Raw genomic sequence first — 18436 nt, 5'->3', positions numbered from 1 at the left:
TCCATCACGCAAACCAGCCTCCCATCCATTGACTCTGTCTACACTTCCCGCTGCCTTGGCAAAGCAGCCAGCATAATTAAGGACCCCACGCACCCCGGACATTCTTTCTTCCACCCGGAAAAAGATACTAAAATCTGGAGTCACATACCAACCAACTCGAGAACAGCTTCTTCCCTGCTGCTGTCAGACTTTTGAATGGACTTACCTTGCATTAAGTTGATCTTTCCCTACCCTAGCTATGACTGTAACACTACCTTCTGCACTCGCGAGGCGTTTCCTTCTCTATGAATGGTATGCTTTGTCTGTATAGTGCCCAAGAAACAATACTTTTCACTGTATACTAATACATGTGACAATAATAAATCAAATCAAATATTGAGCAGAGTCCACAGGGTGACGAGTGAAGAGAGAATATGCCTGTGTTGAATCAATGTTAACACAATTACACAGTTCTCCCGAGACATTTACCTGCCCGAGTGATGTCCTCTGCGGCATGGTGGCACAATGGTTAGCACTGCTGCCTCACAGCGCCAGGGACCCGGGTTCGATTCCTGGCTTGGGTCACTGTCTGTGTGGAGTCTACACATTCTCCCCGTGTCTGCGTGGGTTTCTTCCGGGTGCTCCAGTTTCCTCCCACAGTCCGAAAGACGTGCTGGTTAGGTGCATTGGTCATGCTAAATTCTCCCTCAGTGTACCCGAACAGGTGCCAGAGTGTGGCGACTAGGGGATTTTCACAGAAACATCATTGCAATGTTAATGTAAGCCTACTTGTGACACTAATAAATAAACTTAAAACTGTAATTACAAAGCTGAAATAAAAAATCTTTTTAGTAAGAACTTCCATCTCATGTAGGAAGCTTCAGGCCAAATCCACATTCTAACAACCTGCTCTGAAAAGTCTGCTGACATTTCACAACATTCTAAAACAATCAACAACATTTTCAATAAAATAACCCACATTCTTCTTTTTAAAATGTTAATTCACCCATCCCCCAACGTCAAAGCACTCCAGGATCCAAACCTGCATTTTCACCTAAAACTAAATCAGTTCCTCCTTGAGCCATATCCTAGGTATATCAAGATTTTTTTTGAAATCAGCTTTTTTTAAGATATATTGCTTACAGACATATAGATTAACCTACAGGCATTCCCTCCATCTTCAGTGGCAGAGGTCGTTATAGAGACTGGGGAATCCAGAACAAGCGGAAATATCCTTAAAATTAGATCTTTTAGCAATGAAATGAGATGAGACTTCTTCATACAAATAGCAAGAATGTGGAACCCTCTTCCCTCAACTGCTCCTAATCAAATAAGATTTTCAAGATCATGGTGGATTTTTGCCATTGCGAATCAAGGGGGAGAATGGATGGAGTTGAGAAAGATCAACCATGGTCTAACTTGAATGGCAAAAGGGGTTTGAGGGGCTGAATGGCCTTTTCCTATTACTATGTTCACTTTTTAAGATCTTGAAACAGTTATAAGATTGAAACAATTATTTCTCCACCTACTTTTAGTAATCATCACAATCCTACTATGGGAACACACCATTGTTGATGACCTTAATCTCTTAAAATCCATTTGTAATATAGAGTTCACAAAACAGAAACAGACCATTCAACCCACTGACGAAGGGTCATAGAATCATAAAATCCCTACAGTGCAGAAGGAGGCCATTCGGCCCATCGAGTCTGCACCAACTACAATCCCATCTATCTCCATAACCCCACATATTTACCCTCGCTAGTCCCCCGGACACCAAGGGACAATTTTTGTTCAGGTTTGTAATTACAGTTTTAAGTTTATTTATTGATGTCACAAGTATCACATTAACACTGCAATGAAGTTACTGTGAAAATCCCCCTGTCCCCACACTCTGGCGCCTGTTCAGGTACACTGAGGGGGAATTTAGCATGGCCAATTCACCTAACCAGCACGTCTTTGGAGTGTGGGAGGAAACCAGAGCACCGAGTTGGGACGTCTTGTTGAAATTGTACAAGACATTAGTACGGTCACACTTGGAATACTGTGTACAGTTCTGGTCACCCTATTATAGAAAGGATATTATTAAACTAGAAAGAGTGCAGAAAAGATTTACTAGGATGCGACCAGGACTTGGTTTGAGTTATAAGGAGAGGCATGGATAGACTGGGACTTTTTTCTCTGGAGCATGGGAGACTTAGGGGTGATCTTATAGAGGTCTATAAAATAATGAGGGGCATAGATCAGCTAAAGGTAGGGGAGTCTAAAACTAGAGGGCATAGGTTTAAGGGGAGAAGGGAGAGATACAAAAGGGTCCAGAGGGGCAATGTTTTCACTCAGAGGATGGGGAGTGTCTGGAATGAGCTGCCAGAGGCAGTAGTAGACAGGTACAATTTTGTCTTTTAAAAAACATTTAGACAGTTACATGGGTAAGTTGGGTATAGAGGGATATGGGCCAAATGTGGACAATTGGGACTAGTTTAGTGATTTAAAAAAGAGGGGCAGCATGGACAAGTTGGACCAAAGGGCCTGTCTCCATACTGTAAACCTCTCTGACCCGGAGAAAACTTACTACGAGGAGAATGTGCAAACTCCACACAGACAGTGACCCAAGCCGGGAATCAAACCCGGGTCCCTGGCACTGTGAGGCAGCAGTGCTAATCACTGTGCCACCGTGCTGCCGTTGGGTCATCCAGACTCAATGTTGGCTCGATTCCCTCTCCACAGATGCTGTCAGACCTGCTGAGACTTTCCAGCATTTTCTTGCTGGCGTAGCCAAGCCAAATGTGAAGGCATTGAGAGTGCGGATCACCACTTCCCTCCCAGCAGCCCACTCACATCATTAAGCCATTGTATTCTGTACTTCGGAAGATTTTACTCCAAGCATATTTACAAACTATTTGTATTGCAGACAAACCACCTTCCCTCAGTGATAACAGAAATTGTTTGTTTGCTTTGGCACAGAGATGAGGGGATAACATCATTTCATTTGCTGCTATTCATAAAACAGCAACCTGCAATTTCACCCACCCAGGTTTCAATTTGCTCTGATTCTCAGCCTTGAAGTCTAACCCTCTTCCCGTACCTGCATTTAACAGGAAATTACAAAGAAATCATTTTCAAAAAAAGATGTACAGATGTCTATCAAAAAAATATACAGAGCATCACTTTATCACAGTTCAGTTATATGTATCTCTCTCTCTGCATAGATATATAGATGTATATATGCATTTTTTAAAAATTCAGTCTTGGATTTGATTTGTTATTGTCACATGTATTAACATACAGTGAAAAGTTTTGCACACTATTCAATGCATACCATTCATAGAGAAGGAAAGAAGAGAGTGCAGAATGTAGTGTTACAGTCATAGCTAGGGTGTAGAGAAAAATCAACTTAATGCAAGGTAGGTCCATTCAAAAGTCTGACAGCAGCAGGGAAGGAGCTGTTTTTGAGTCGGTCGGTACGTGACCTCAGACTTTTGGATCTTTTTCCCGACGGAAGGTGGAAGAGAGAATGTCCAGGGTGCATGATGTCCTTAATTATGCTGGCTGCTTTGCCGAGGCAGCGGGAAGCGTAGACAGAGTCAATGGATGGGAGGCTGGTTTGCGTGATGGATTGGGCAACATTCACGACCATTTGTAATTCCTTGCAGTCTTGGGCAGAGCAGGAGCCATACCAAGCTGTGATACAACCAGAAAGAATGCTTTCTATGGTGCATCTGTAAAAGTTGGTGAGAGTTGTAGCTGACATGCCAAATTTCTTTAGTCTTCTGAGAAAGTAGAGGCATTGGTGGGCTTTCTTAACTATAGTGTCGGCATGGGGGGGGGGGGGGGGGGGGGGGGGACCAGGCCCCAGGGCACACACAATCTTCTGCCTCTGACAAGCAACCACCATTAAACTGAATTAGTAATTCTCCCGTATACATTATTTGGTTGCAGTCACACTATTAGTTTGCCATGTCTCTCGTTTTCTTAGCAGTGGACTTTGTTTTTCCAAGACGTTTTTAAAAAAAAAGTAAGTTTCTATTTGGTAATCTTACATAAGTGTTGAGAATCAAATCCATTAAGAAGCAAAAGAGTTTTTGGTTATCAGCGGACACAGAATTAAGATGTTTGGCAAAATTGCCTGTGGGTATTTGAGCAGAATTTGATATTTTTACTCAGCGAGTTGAGAGATCTGGAAGGCGCTGCCAGAACAGGCGGTGGAAGTAGATTCAATCGGAACTTTCCAAAGGGGAAAGCAGGGCTACAGGGAAAGAGCGGGGGGGGGGGGGGGGGGGTGCGGTTAGTAGGACTAATTGGATGGCTCTTTCAAAGAGCTGGTACAGGCACGATGGGGTGAATGGCCTCCCCCTGTATTGTGTGGTTAAGAGCCTTCCTGCCCTGAACTTTATTGGAGTAGAGGTGGGAAGGCAAAGCCTCCCCCCAAAGACCTCTTGGGGGAGGATGCAATGTTTATCTCTCTGTAAATGAAAGCAACTCACCAAGGCTCCTTCGACAGCACCATCCAATCCCACGAGCTCCACCACCTAGAAGGACAAGAACAGCAAACACATAGGAACTCCATCACCTGGAAGTTCCCCTCCAAGCCACACACCATCCTGACTTGGAAATATATCGCCATGTCTTCACTGTTGTTGGGTCAAAACCCTGGAACTCCTTCCCTAACAGCATGGTGAGTGTACCTACACCACATGGACTGCAGCGGTTCGAGAACACCTCTCACCACCATCTTTGACGGACAGTTAGGGATGGGCAATAAATGCAGGCCAGCCGGTGGCGCCCACATCCCAGGATTTTGTTTTTAAGTGTATAAACACTAGGCTTCAGTCACTTCTATTATCTGAATGAAAAACATCCATTATCACTTTCTTTAATAACCAAAAACCTGTCAGATATCCTCAACGACTGAACATCCACCAATGTCTGCATCCCAACGATTCCCAAAGCCCTTACTCTGAGACTGCCCCGTGACTCTCTGCTAGAGGACACAGCCTCTCAGCATCTACCTAACCAAACTCCTGAAGAATCCTCGATGTTTTAAGGAGATCAACAGTCCTTCCACCAAATCTCCCAAGTATACTGACCACGGCAAGACATAATCTATAAAACTGTCTCAAGAAGTAACAGAGGTTTTCCATGCATCAGCCTGACTGCTCCACAGGGGAACAGAGTGTGAAATGTGGTAAGTGCGGCTTTAATCTTTATTCACAGTTAAGCTGTGAATATTTTGTACTGTCCCTCTTGCTGATTCCAGGGATGGTGGGTTTGATGTATGAGGAGAGATTGACTAGGTTAGGATTATTTTCGTTGGAGTTCAGACAAATGAGGGGGGGATCTCAGAGACTTATAAAATTCTAACAGGACTAGGCAGGGTAGATGCAGGGGGATATTCCCAATGGTGGGGGAGTCCAGAACCAGGGGTCACAGTTGGAGGATTCGGGGTAGACCATTTAGGATGGAGATGAGAAGACATTTCTTCACCCATAGAGTGGTGAGCCTGTGGAATTCATTACCACAGGAAGTAGTTGATGCCAAAACATTGAATGTATTCAAGAGGCGGCTGGATATAGCACTTGGGGCGAATGGGATCAAAGGTTATGGGGAGAAAGCAGGATTAGGCTATTGAGTTGGATGATCAGCCATGATCGTAATGAATGGCGGAGCAGGCTCGAAGGGCTGAATGGCCTCCTCCTGCTCCTATCTTCTATGTTTCTATGTAAAGGAAAGACTCCTCTACCATTGACAAGCTTGAATGGACCCAGTTCAGTCCAATTAAGTCTTTGTCCAGCGAAGTCATTTATGACATTGGCAAAGCCATGGCCTTTGCCATTGAAAGGTGAGTGTGAGGGGGGTGGGGGGAAGAGAAAGTGGTGCTGTGCAGGAATGGTGGGCGCGATGCTCCAAAGTGGATGGATAGACTGGTAGAGTTGGAAATCCCAGTTGATTTTAATGGCAGAGCTTCCTTCCCCACCCACAGACTGACCAGCTGGCAGACTGGCAGGAGTGGGAATTCTGCGATTGGCCACAATCCAGGATAGGTTGAAGAAACGGAAAAAAGGAGCTGGAGGAGGCCATTCGGCCTTCGCCCCTGCTCTGCCATTCATTATGGTCATGGCTGATCATCCAACCCATCATCATGTCTGGTGCCGAGGGGGGTGGGGGGGGGGGGGAGAGAAATGTTGGGGAGATAAACCAAGATTAACCAGGTGACTGCAGGGGCCCCAAGGCTTCCTTGTGTGGGGGGAAAACACAGTCCAAGTCTGGTCTGCAAGCAGTTCAAGGGGAGGTAAGTGTTCTCAACTTCCTTCTGGCTTCTTCCTGCCTGTGCTCTGTTGCTAAGTTGGAGGTAGCATGCGACTCTCAATAAATGTTGGCCATCCAGCGACACCCATGTCCCAGAAATTTAAAAACTTATCCTTACATGGCGAGCAGGCAGGGGGGGTTGGGGATCTACCATCACCCTTCAGCAGAAGATGCAAAGCACAGGATGTGGGGGGGTTAAGAGAAAGGAGAGGAAGTGGAATTGGGGGAGGGTGAGAGAGAGCAGGGGAGGAAGATGAGAATGATGAGAAGGGCTGGGAAGGGAGAGGGAGACAGAGGGGGTAGGGAGTGATGGGAAGAAAGAAGAATATATTGGGAGGGAGATGGAAGGATGGGAGAGGGTGAATTAGGGAGAGGGTGAATTAAGGAGAGAGTGAGGAAAAGATGAGGAAACATAGAAGATAGGAGGAGGTGGAGGCCATTTGGCCCTTCGAGCCTGCTCCGCCATTCATCACGATCATGGCTGATCGTCCAACTCAATAGCCTAATCCTGCTTTATACCCATAATCTTTGATCCTATTCACCCCAAATGCTATATCCAGCCACCTCTTGAATATATTCAATGTTTTGGCATCAACTACTCCCTGTGGCAATGAATTCCACAGACTCACCACTCTGGGTGAAGGAGAGGGAGGGAGAAATGGGGTGAAGGAGTTAGGGAGAGAGTCAACAGGTTCCAATTTTTACCCCATTCCATTTAAAGACAAAAACACTTGGTTGGTAACAGCACCTGGGAGTCACAAGGCAAAGCACCAACTTGTATTTGGACTGTTCCCATATCACAATGGAGTCAATATCTTACGGAAAACGTCAGTGTCTCTTCTGAATTGTGTCTGCAGCTGCAGAGTGAGCTCAAGATGGCAACTTGTCTCAGGTGTAACATCCAGATCAAAATCCAAATGCAGAAAAATGAGTTCAAGAAATAGGCTTTACATATCAAATTTTATCAAGATCAGAGGAGACAGAACAATATTATAAAAGCAAAATACTGCGGATGCTGGAATCTCAAACAAAAACAGAAAATGCTGGAAATTCTCAGTAGGTCTGACAGCATCTGTGGAGAGAGATTGGAGCCAATGTTTCAGGTCTGGATGACCCTTCATCAGAGCAGCTCTGACGAAGGGTCAAATAGACTGGAAATGTTGGCTCTATTCTCTCTCCACAGATGTTGTCAGACCTGCTGAGAATTTCCAGCATTTTCTGTTTGTGTGACAGAACAACATCGTTATTTATTGCAGTACACCATCTCACAGGAACATTAGCGGGTGAATTTGACCATGAACCATATGGGTGAAATTAAAACTAGTGAAAAAAGGCTTGGTTAAAGAGGTAGCTTTAAGGGGCATCTTAAAAGGAGAAAAGAGACATGGAGAAGGATTTCCAGAGCTTAGGGCCCAGGCAGCTGAAGATACGGCCACCAATAGTGAAGCCAAGGAAATTGGGAATGCACAATTGGCCGGAAGAGGAGAAACAATTTCAACAAAATTCTTTATCACTGTTGTTGGTCTTCCTGACTGCTTGGATTCTGTTGCAATTCTTATTGTTACTTCTGCAGGATTAAATTGTCACATTTGTTTCCTCCCCATTTCCTGCTTGACAAGAACAGTGCAATAAACAGGAACATCCTTCACAGAGAAGCTGTCGGCCCCACAATGTGGCTCCAAGTGCACTTAATCACAGTCCACTGGTTACAACTGACAGATAATACAAAGAGATGATCATAAACATGCGCGCACAAAGGTCTACCATTGAAATTATCACTGCAATATTCCATATGACAAAAAACTTCAAATACCAAACAAATCTCTTCAAACTCTCACTGCAGAAAGAGTTCAAACACGTGTATGGCGTAGTACATTTGAAGTTTGACATGTTTATTCACAAATTAACTCTGAGGGTTTCCAATCTGCTCACCCCCTCAATAACACAACTCAAGTTCATTTTCACCTTACAGGGAAGATGTATACACTTTCTACACATGAAACATTCCCCCCCTCCCAACACTCAAACACATATCATTGAGTGTCACAGAGTTGATCTTATTACTGAAGTCAGATTTAGGAAGCAAATTGTGTAATGAATTGAATTTTTTTATTCATGTTCACTTCGCTTGGAGTTACCAACATTCTTGTTTTGATCCAGAGGGTTGTGTCAAAGTCTTATGCATTAAAATAATATTCTCCAGTAACCATTCACTACAGCCACAACATTACATTACAAGGTAGTAGGCGCAGTGTAGAATAAAAAAAGCGTGACCCAAAATTTGGACTCCACAAAGCCCATTGCTCGCATCATGTGCTGGAAAGGATGGTTTCACGTGTGGTTATAGAATTGAATACCAACTCAAGAAATATTGGACAGGGTAAAGTCTGTTCATGGTAATTGATGCTAAATCAATTGTTAATTTTAAACCTGGGTAGATTTTTGTTAATCAAAAAAGTGTCAAAGCACATGGCGCAAAGACAGAGTAAATATGAAATAAGGTCACTGTCCAACTATGATCTACTGGCTCGAGGCACTGAATAGGCTCCTCCTGTTCTTATGTCTCTCCCTTTTATTTTAGAATGGTAATATTATATCATTACCTGCAGTAGTACTCCTTCATCAAATGATGCCAACCTGTATTGCAATTAAGACAAGCCGTGTAACTGGAAAATCACACAGACATTCATTTCTTTGAAAGTAGGGCTTATTCAATTGTTATTTTTAAACTATAAATGTATTTCTCCAACTTAGCCATTGACAAACTCACTTTTACAGACAGTGCAAAGTTAAATAAAAATTAGATTTACTTTTGAACCCGTCTATAATGCTTTTCAGTGCCATTTAGCAGAGATTTGTACTAATATTTATCATTAAACTCAGTTTGAACACAGGTGAGGTATTCAAGCCCTGAAAAAATGATTAATTCTGGAAGGAAGACTGGTAGAAAATGTAAGTGCATCAATAATCATTTCAAATTTAGAAATGAGTAGTTTACCGGCGTTCCTTTCTTCTTTAATAACACTCCAAGATTTCACAAACAAATCCAAAAGCAAGTGAGAATGGTCTGACAATGTTTTACAGATACCCTGGAACAGAAGACACAATTAAAAGTAGCTTCTCATTTCAAACCGTGCAAATCAATTGCTACAGATTTTAAGGGTTTCTTTTATTAAAAAGGAGACTACGTCACTATTTGTTAATATCTTTTCCCAGAGTTCAGAAATCTCAATTTTTAGTTCCTTAAGAATATTTAAATGACACAGAATAAACATAGACAGACAATTATCTTACACCAAGTTTAAAATGCTTCTCTGCAAATCTGGGCATAACTGGTGGTGAGGACAATAACTTGTCATTACTGACAATACACTTATGGTGAATATGGTATATGTGGATATGATATGATATACACACGTGGTATATGGATATGATACAATATACACTCCTATATGGTATATGGATATGGTATGATATACACTTATGGTTTATGGATATGATACAATATATACTCCTGTATTGTATATGGATATGATACGATACACACTTCTACATGGTAGACCATTCTCTTGAGAGGTGAACTTTACACATAGACCCAATGTGGCAACATAAAGAAAGCAATGAATAACCTTCAGCCCCAGAAGCATGATCAAGCAACTCACAAAACAGCCACATCAAACTAGACAAAGAGGAATTGATGAGTTTAGTAATGTACTAGTTATTTAACATTACCAATGGTACAATCTAAATAAGCCTGATGCTATTTAGACTCTGAACACCACCTCAACAAAATGCACACTCCCACAACTCAGTATCTTAACACAGTGCCTATAACCTTTGGGGATATTCGCAAACACATCCCTCACGCATGGGAAAAGCAGGCAGTGTTACTCCTGCAATCAGTGTTAGCTGCTCTTCCTCTCCACCAACGCCACCCCAATGATTTCAACATTCGACAGACTCTGCAGTCAGAGGCTCCCCAGCTAGGGGGAACACAATAGAGTTGCAATAAGGCTTTGAAAACTGAAGTCCTAAAGCAATGGTCACTGGGCAGTGAAAACATTGGTTTTGTGTTTTGATTTCCACCTCATTCCCATGAAGTCTTGAGTCAGAAGATTGTATGTTCAGTAATACTATAGGATCTGAACACAACCCAGGATCTGAATTCAAACCCAGGCTGACACTCCCATGCCTTACTGAGGAATTATTACATTCCGGGGGAAGGTCTTGTGAATGAGACGTTGAACTGAAGTCTCTGGCTGCTTGATGGAAAACCCTCTGGTACTATATTGAACAACATGGGAGTCCTGGCTAATGTTTATCATTCAATCAATGTCACTAAAATAAAAAGACTATTTAATCATTTACCTCATTTGATATCTGAGGGAGCTTCCTGTGTGTGAATCATTTGTCTATATAACCTTGACCACACTCAGAAATACCTATAGGTTCTCGATCTGTTTGTAACATCCCTAGAATACAATAGATTTCATAGAAGATTTCATAGAATCTCTACAGTATAGAAGGCAACCATTCAGCCCCTCAAGTCTGCACTGACCACAATCCCACCCAGGCCCTATTCCCCTAACCCCTCGTATTCACCCTGCTAATCCCTCTGACACTAGGGTCAATTTAGCATGGCCAATCAATCTAACCCACACATCTTTGGAGTGTGGGAGGAAACCGGAGCACCCGGAGGAAACCCACGCAGACATGGGGAGAACGTGCAAATTCCACACAGTGACCCGAGGCCGGGAATCGAACCTGGGTCCTTGGCGCTGTGAGGCAGCAATGCTAACCACTGTGCTACCCTAGTGCCGCAACAGGTGCTTTAACAAAGGCACATTATTTTTTCTATTAAAAAGCATAAATAATGATAGCAACATTCAAAATCATTCATTTCATCTCTTTAATCGTACAAAATACCAGACGTGAAAAATCAGTCTCAGAGGCCATCAGGAGTTGGGGGTGAATGATTTTCACTTTTTCCATTTCTCGCTCACCCTATTTCACAGGAAAATGTTTCAGCATCATCCAGGGCCAAGACCATCAGAAAATATTAGCCATGGGTATCGGCTGCGGCTCAAGTGGGCAGCAGCACACACCTGTGTCAAAATGTCAATGGTTCAAATCCCACTCCAGGGACTGGAGTTCATCATCTAGGCTGATATTGACCGTACAGCGCTGATTTCAGATAAGACATTAAACCAAGATCTAGTCTACCCTCTCAGGTGGATATAAAATATCCCACACGACCAGTGACGTACTCTCCAATGTCCTGGTCATCGTCATCCCTCAACTGACATCACTAAAACAGATCATCTGATGATTAATCATATTGCTGCCTGTGGGATCTTGCCGTCTCCAAATTGGCTGCCACATTTGCTATACAAGATTGACTACCCCAAAGCTAGTTCTTTATTGCAAATATAAGCAATGTCCGCACAGACGTATATCCTTCTTCAGAATCAGTTAACACAAAAAACATATAGGCTCATGTAGGTGCTACACTTCCAGCCTTTTAACCCCTCTTGACAGGTGCAGAAAGACATCTGTCTTCTGACTCCCATACAGCAGCCTCCAGAGAAACATCCACCCCCACTTTTCTTGAACAATTCAGGTTAGCAACTGACTTGATTTCTCTGCAAGCCTAATCCCACCCAGTCACATGATTTTTCCTGGCAATCAACCTATTCGAACCCTACACTGAAATGCCACAAGGGAAAACACTAATAATATGTATTAGCCCAGATTAAAACAAACATTTTGGCAATTATGTTTCTGCAGTATCAACAGGGGCTGCCAGTTGCAGACAAAGTGGCATCGGTTAATTGAACTGATTGCTAAAGCAAATCCTGTACAAGAAACATGACACAAATACATTTCTTAAAGGCACAGTATCATCACAGGCTGTAAAACATTAGAGACATTCTGGGTAAAACTTTACATCTTGGAAAGAGGCAGGGTCAAAGATGGGCGAGGCTGCAAGATTCCTGTCACTGGCTGGCATGCACCCACCAATTTGAAACATGCTGGTTCAGGGTGAGGGGCAGAGTGGGTGACAGCTACCCAGCTACAAAGTGGTAGCCTATTGAGACAAATAAAGAGGCACTTGAAGCTGATGCCCGACTGATATCACACCCACCCTGCCCAATTGCTCATAGCAGCTCTCCCCACCTGCTTAAGATGACATTCTTGAGATGGCCAAAGCTGGGGCTGCATGCTGCCCTGTGCATGGGTTCACCCTCCATTGTAGCAGTCCAGCAGCAGTGGCCAGCTTCATTTGAACTTTTACTAAGAAGTTTTCAGAGGACATCTCCACATGGAATCCTCCCCTTCCCTCCCCTCTATATCCGCAGCAGCTCCAATCACTGATGATGGGGTTGCCAATGACTCAAGAATTGGAAGATTTCCTTCGGACCCCAGTCTTGGAAACTCACCCCTTGTCCTTAAGTGGTCCGCCAGCTTAAAACCCTGACCACTGATTGGCCAACTATTCCAATATGACATTGATCATCAGTTATAGGCTCAGTTTATAGAATTAAAATTCAATCCCCCGAGTATGCTCCTTCTTCTTCTTTCATGGGGTGTGGACATTGCTGGCTAGGCCAGCATTTGTTACCCATCCCTTTGTTGTCCTTGAAAAAAAGTGCCGAGCTGCCTTCTTGAACCGCTGCAATCCAGGTGGCGTAGGTACACCCACAGTGCTGTTAGGGAGGGAGTTCCAGGATTTTGACCCAAAAGCAAACAAAAGAATTTCTAACAGTATTAACATTCCAATGTGATAAATTCCAAGCTAATTCTCGAGGCCAAGTAGAATAAAGGCCTGGTCATTGTGAATGATATAAACCTCTTATAGAAACTTCTCCAACCTGGAGTGATTGGCAACTTTTAAGGCAGAGCAAAATGGATTCCCAATAAGCAAAGGGGTGAAAGGTCATTGGGGTGAGAATGTGAGGTGGAGGCTTGAATTAGATGAGCCGTGATCTTATTGAATGACAAAGCAGGCTCAATGGCTCGAAAGGCCTACTCCTGCTCCTAATTAATACGTTCAAATTGCATCAGAATACAGTTGTGCTCTGTTAAATTTAGGAAGATTTTGCTCTTGGCTTCAATTTGGCAAAAATGTGTTCATAGTTTCTTTTAGGAGATGTTTTACACATTTTGGGTGTCTCTGTACAACACAAGTTTATCAAAGGTTATTTAAGGATACAAGGTCATTGTACATTGCTTTCCATTTTCCTTCCTCAACGCCAACCCAGACCATTAACTCTAATGCCAAAATGATATGGTACGGTGATTCTCTGAAAGGGTTGGGATTTCCATTAGCGCACATCTGACAGGCTTAAGCCCCCAATTACTGGTGAGTGCGATGAGTTCTCTGAAGGCTGACTTACTGAGAGGCACTGGACTCTTCACCACAGTGTATTTTCTGGTGTAAATTGGTCTGTGCGAGAGTCAGCTTGTTACTTCGAGACTCGTGCTTCAATTCTGCCAGGGGGGGAAAAAATACACTGAATATTTTGGAGCCTTTTAAAACTGCAAAGCAAAATGATGGTAGGACAGCAGCAACTGAACCATCTTCCCTCAGTCAACGCTGTTTTGAAGCCGGATTGAATGAAATCGAAAATCATCCACAGAAGCATCAAGTCCAGGATAAATCTATCACTGCGTGGAATAAAACTCAAATTACGAATGCAACTGACATGACAATGTTTGCAGGAAAACACAGCACAACCAGCAGGAATAGCCTCCATTCACAGGCATTGCAAGTGAAAACACCAAATTAAGTGATTAAACAAGGGGAACACAACAAGAAACTCATCTTCCGGGACAGCTACAACAGATTCCCAGAATTTATCCATCAGATTACTTACCTTGCAATAATTACGAAGAATCCATTATTATTTAATATACGTCACCTGTAAATTTAAAGCAGGGCAATTTTGTTATATCTGACTGTGTCCCATTTTGGGCAGGAGTATGTAGATATTTAGAGAGAGCTTCTCAAGAACATGGGTAGCACAGTGGTTAGCACTGCTGCTTCACAGCTCCAGGGTCCTGGGTTCGATTCCCGGCCCGGGTCACTGTCTGTGTGGAGTTTGCACATTCTCCTCGTGTCTGCGTGGGTTTCCTCCGGGTGCTCCGGTTTCCTCCCACAGTCCAAAGATGTGCGGGTTAGGTTGATTGGCCAGGTTAAAAATTGCCCCTTAGAGTCCTGGGATGCTGTAGGTTAGAGGGATTAGTGTGGGGGTAGGGCCTGGGTGGGATTGTGGTCGGTGCAGACTCGATGGGCCGAATGGCCTCCTTCTGCACTGTAGGGTTTCTATGATAATGATCTCCAGGCATTCATGGATAGATTCACAAACATTTTACTCATTCTTTCCCCCTTCTTCTCTCCCGAATGCACATACTCACTGGATGAGATACCTAGGCGTCTGTGCAATTATTCATGCAGGTGCCTTGACAAGAATTATCCAACCACGTTGGGCATCATTCATGTTATTGGTTGCACTCTTGGCGGGGTGGGATGGGAGGGGCAGGGGGATTGGTCGCTGGACAACAATCACGGAGGGATTCTGGGCCATCGCAGGCAGCTGAGGCAAATCGCTGTCATTTACCAACTGGGTTGAAGTGAGCTAAGTGTGCGCGGACCAGATTGCACAAAGTCTCCTTAGTCCACACGACTCAGCCATTCCATTGCATCAAACTCACCAGGAGCCCGACTTCTTGTGCTGGCCCAGAAACAGAAAGTAAAAATGAATACTGTCTTTTTAAAAGAAACCATTTATTAACTTTCCAAAAACTGTTAGTTTAGAAACATCTTGCATTTGTAAATAACACCCAAAATGGTATTGCAATGTTGCAAAACAAACCAAAAATTTTTAAGATTTTATTTACAAAGCTTTTTTGACTTACATAAAGATCGATACTATAACCTCGCTGTAATAGGCAGTCGTACACCACCATGACTATCCAAATCACCTCAGCCCTCCTCGTTGCTATGGAAATAGTCTTAGCAGGAAACCTAAGAAACCCCAACATCATAAAAGCACTGGACCAAATTCTACCCAATTTCACTACTCCATGTGGGTTTTGGAATATGCATTAATTGCATTTATAAATACAAGGAATGTCAAGACATTGGCAACTGCTGGTTCGGTGATGATTCAGTGCTGTGCAGGTATCCAACAGTCATCAATCTGGGGTAGGGCTCAGGGTTGGGAGGTGGGGGAAAAACGAGGGGTTGGGGGGGGGGGAGAAAAGGGGAGCAGGGGGTTCTTACACCCCATCCAGTACTAAATAGTCCTTCAGGTCACTTGGATTCTTAATCATCATCTTCCTCCCCTTCATCCTCTGTGTCTCGTTTCCTCTTCTGTCCTTTAGTGCTTTCGTCCTCCTCTGTAAAATAACAGCAAGTTGTTTCAGTGCCCGGATACCGGAACACACACCTCGGTACGCGCGGGATGTCCCCACATCACCCACAACAATTCTGCTGGGTTGCGCGACCCATCAATTTTTCCAAAAAGTGGCTACAATTAACACTGACTTAGTGCCAAGTCTTTGTGAATCACTGGGTCCAATTCTGGCCACGGCACTTTAGGAAGGGCATCAAGGCCTTGGCGAGAGCACAGAGGTTTACTCAAATTGTCCCAGGGATGAGGGACTTCAGTTACATGCAGAAACTGGAGAAGCTGAGGTTGTTTATCTCAGAAGGATGAGGTTAGATGTTTGAGGCGTTTAAAATCATGAGGGGCTTAGATAGAGTAAATAAGAAGAAACTGTTTCCACTGGCAGGCAAGTTGATAACCAGAGGAACACATATTGAGGAGAATTATTTTACACAGCGAGTTGTTGTGATCTGGAACGCACTGCCTGAAAAGGGCAGTGGAAGCACATTCAATAACTTTCAAAAAGGATTCGGATAGACACTTGAATAGACACTTGGGCAGCACAGTGGTTAGACAGCTGCCTCACAGCGCCAGAGACCCAGGTTCAATTCCAGTCTTGGGCCACTGTGTGTGAAGTTTGCTAATTCTCCCTGTGTCTGCGTGGGTTTCCTCCCATAATCTAAAGATGTGGGGGTTAGGTAGATTGGCCATACTAAATTGACCCAAGTGTGAGGGTAAATGTGTGGGGTTACAGGAATGGGACCTGCATGGGATTGTGATCGGTACAGACTCGATGGGTCGAATGGCCTCCCTCTGTACTGTAGGGATCCTATGAAAATAATTTCATAGGATCCCTACAGGGCTACAGGAAAAAAGAGGGACTGATTGGATAGATCTTTCAAAGAGCCAGCCCAGGGACAATGGGCTGAATGGTCTCTTTCTGTGCTCTATAATTCTAAATAAATGAGCATCAGAAGAAATACCTTCATCCTCATCCTCCTCTTCATCATCTTCTTCTTCATCAAGCTCACCATCATGTTCATAGCCCTCCTGAAAACAGAATGGTATTTTAGTTACTGGGAGCACTCACAGCATCAAAATGCTGCAACAGATTGTCAACTGGTAAGCTAATTAGTAATACAATTAGAAAATTCTGGAAACACTCAGCAGGTCAGGCAGCATCTGTGGAGAGAGAAATAGAGTTAATGTTTCTGCTCAATGACCTTTCATCAGAGGTGAAGAAAGATAGAAACGTCAGAGTTCTTAAGTCAGTGGAAGGGGCAGGGACTGACAATAGAGAAGGTCTGTGATCAGACAGAGGTCAGGAGAGGTTAAATCATTAAAGATTTCATAGTGTAAAAGTCAAAGGGAGTGGTAATCGGTGTCAGGAAGAGACGCCATCCGAATGCAACATGAAGGAAGAAAGAAAGGTTTCTATTGGTGGTGTGGAGCCACACATCACCTTGACTGTGGGGCACATAAAATCCATCCCGCACACAGATGGAGAAAACCAGAGGGAACATTGACCTGAACCCTCTGATTCCACAGAAACTTTCCAAAGGCAAATTGCACATGGGAGTTGAAGAGGATGACAATGTCGGGTTAGGGCGGAGAGAGGGGAATAGGGATTAAGTTGGTCAGCGCTTTCAAAAAGATGGCAAGCATAACATCTGAATAGCCTTCCATTCTTGTGCTGTAAGATCTATGATTCGGCTGTCACTGATTGCGAAGGCAATGCTGCTTTTGTGCAGACCCTTCTCGTGACTCTTGCCCTCAGTTGTAACAACTCTGAAGGGGCACTCCTTCAAGACAAGGTGGATAACTGAGCCAGAGATTCAGACAACAGTTTGAACCGAGAATATCGTGTTGGATATCGGAGCAAAAATAAATAACGTGATCACCCAGAGGCTCGACCAGGGTGCAGCAACCATAAATCATGGAAGGTCCTTTCGTCAGACAGAAGAACTATCAGAAGGACAGTTAAAGGCCATTCTGCCCCTCAACTCTCTTCTTCCACCATTCAGACAGACCATGGTGGATCTGTATCTTTACTTCACCTGCCCACAATGCACGAACCCAACAAAAATATTTCCAGCTCAGATTTTAAAATTTGCAACTTACGTTCAGCCTCATCAGCTTTTGGTGCTTGTGTGGGCGGTGGGGGAAGAAGTTGGGGAGAGTGGGGGGGGGAAGAGAGTGGGGGGGGGGGAAGAGAGTGGGGGGGGGAAGAGAGTGGGGGGGGGGAAGAGAGTGGGGGGGGGAAAGAGAGTGGGGGGGGGGGGGGAAGAGAGTGGGGGGGGGGGAAGAGAGTGGGGGGGAGAGAGTGGGGGGGGGGGAAGAGAGTGGGGGGGGGGGAAGAGAGTGGGGGGGGGGAAGAGAGTGGGGGGGGGGAGAGAGTGGGGGGGGGAAGAGAGGTGGGGGGGGGAAGAGAGTGGGGGGGGGGAAGAGAGTGGGGGGGGGAAGAGAGTGGGGGGGGGAAGAGAGTGGGGGGAGGGGGGGGAAGAGAGTGGGGGGGGGGAAGAGAGTGGGGGGGGAAGAGAGTGGGGGGGGGAAGAGAGTGGGGGGGGGAAGAGAGTGGGGGGGGGGGAAGAGAGTGGGGGGGGAAGAGAGTGGGGGGGGAAGAGAGTGGGGGGGGAAGAGAGTGGGGGGGGGAAGAGAGTGGGGGGGAAGAGAGAGGGGGGGGGAAGAGAGTGGGGGGGAAGAGGGAGTGGGGGGGGGAAAGAGAGTGGGGGGGGGAAAGAGAGTGGGGGGGAAAGAGA

The 18436-nt window shown here is 44.5% G+C and overlaps 2 protein-coding genes across 3 annotated transcripts in view; one reads left to right on the top strand and one right to left on the bottom strand.

Moving 5' to 3' along the window:
• The window catches only part of c6h5orf63 (chromosome 6 C5orf63 homolog), a 59009-nt gene that overhangs the window by 20844 nt on the left and 19729 nt on the right, over positions 1 to 18436 (top strand). Inside the window, exon 5 of one of the 2 annotated variants that reach the window (XR_013498144.1) lies at positions 3078 to 3141. The exons of the other annotated variant lie outside the window; for it this stretch is intronic. The gene's annotated coding sequence lies outside the window, so the exon portion shown is untranslated. Of the gene's footprint in view, positions 1 to 3077; positions 3142 to 18436 lie in introns of those variants that run through there. 2 annotated transcript variants of the gene reach the window in all.
• Positions 15062 to 18436, bottom strand: part of anp32b (acidic (leucine-rich) nuclear phosphoprotein 32 family, member B) — a 43108-nt gene continuing 39733 nt past the window's right edge. Inside the window, exons 4-5 of the mRNA XM_078215304.1 lie at positions 16661 to 16753; positions 15062 to 15687 (exon numbers count right to left, since the gene is read on the bottom strand). Coding sequence (XP_078071430.1) covers positions 15614 to 15687; positions 16661 to 16753 — 167 coding nt within the window. The 3' untranslated portion in view covers positions 15062 to 15613. The remainder of the gene's footprint in view (positions 15688 to 16660; positions 16754 to 18436) is intronic.

The sequence above is a fragment of the Mustelus asterias genome, chromosome 6 (assembly GCF_964213995.1).
Source record: "Mustelus asterias chromosome 6, sMusAst1.hap1.1, whole genome shotgun sequence".
NCBI classification, from domain to species: domain Eukaryota; kingdom Metazoa; phylum Chordata; class Chondrichthyes; order Carcharhiniformes; family Triakidae; genus Mustelus; species Mustelus asterias.
This window is presented reverse-complemented; position numbering and strand designations above follow the sequence as displayed.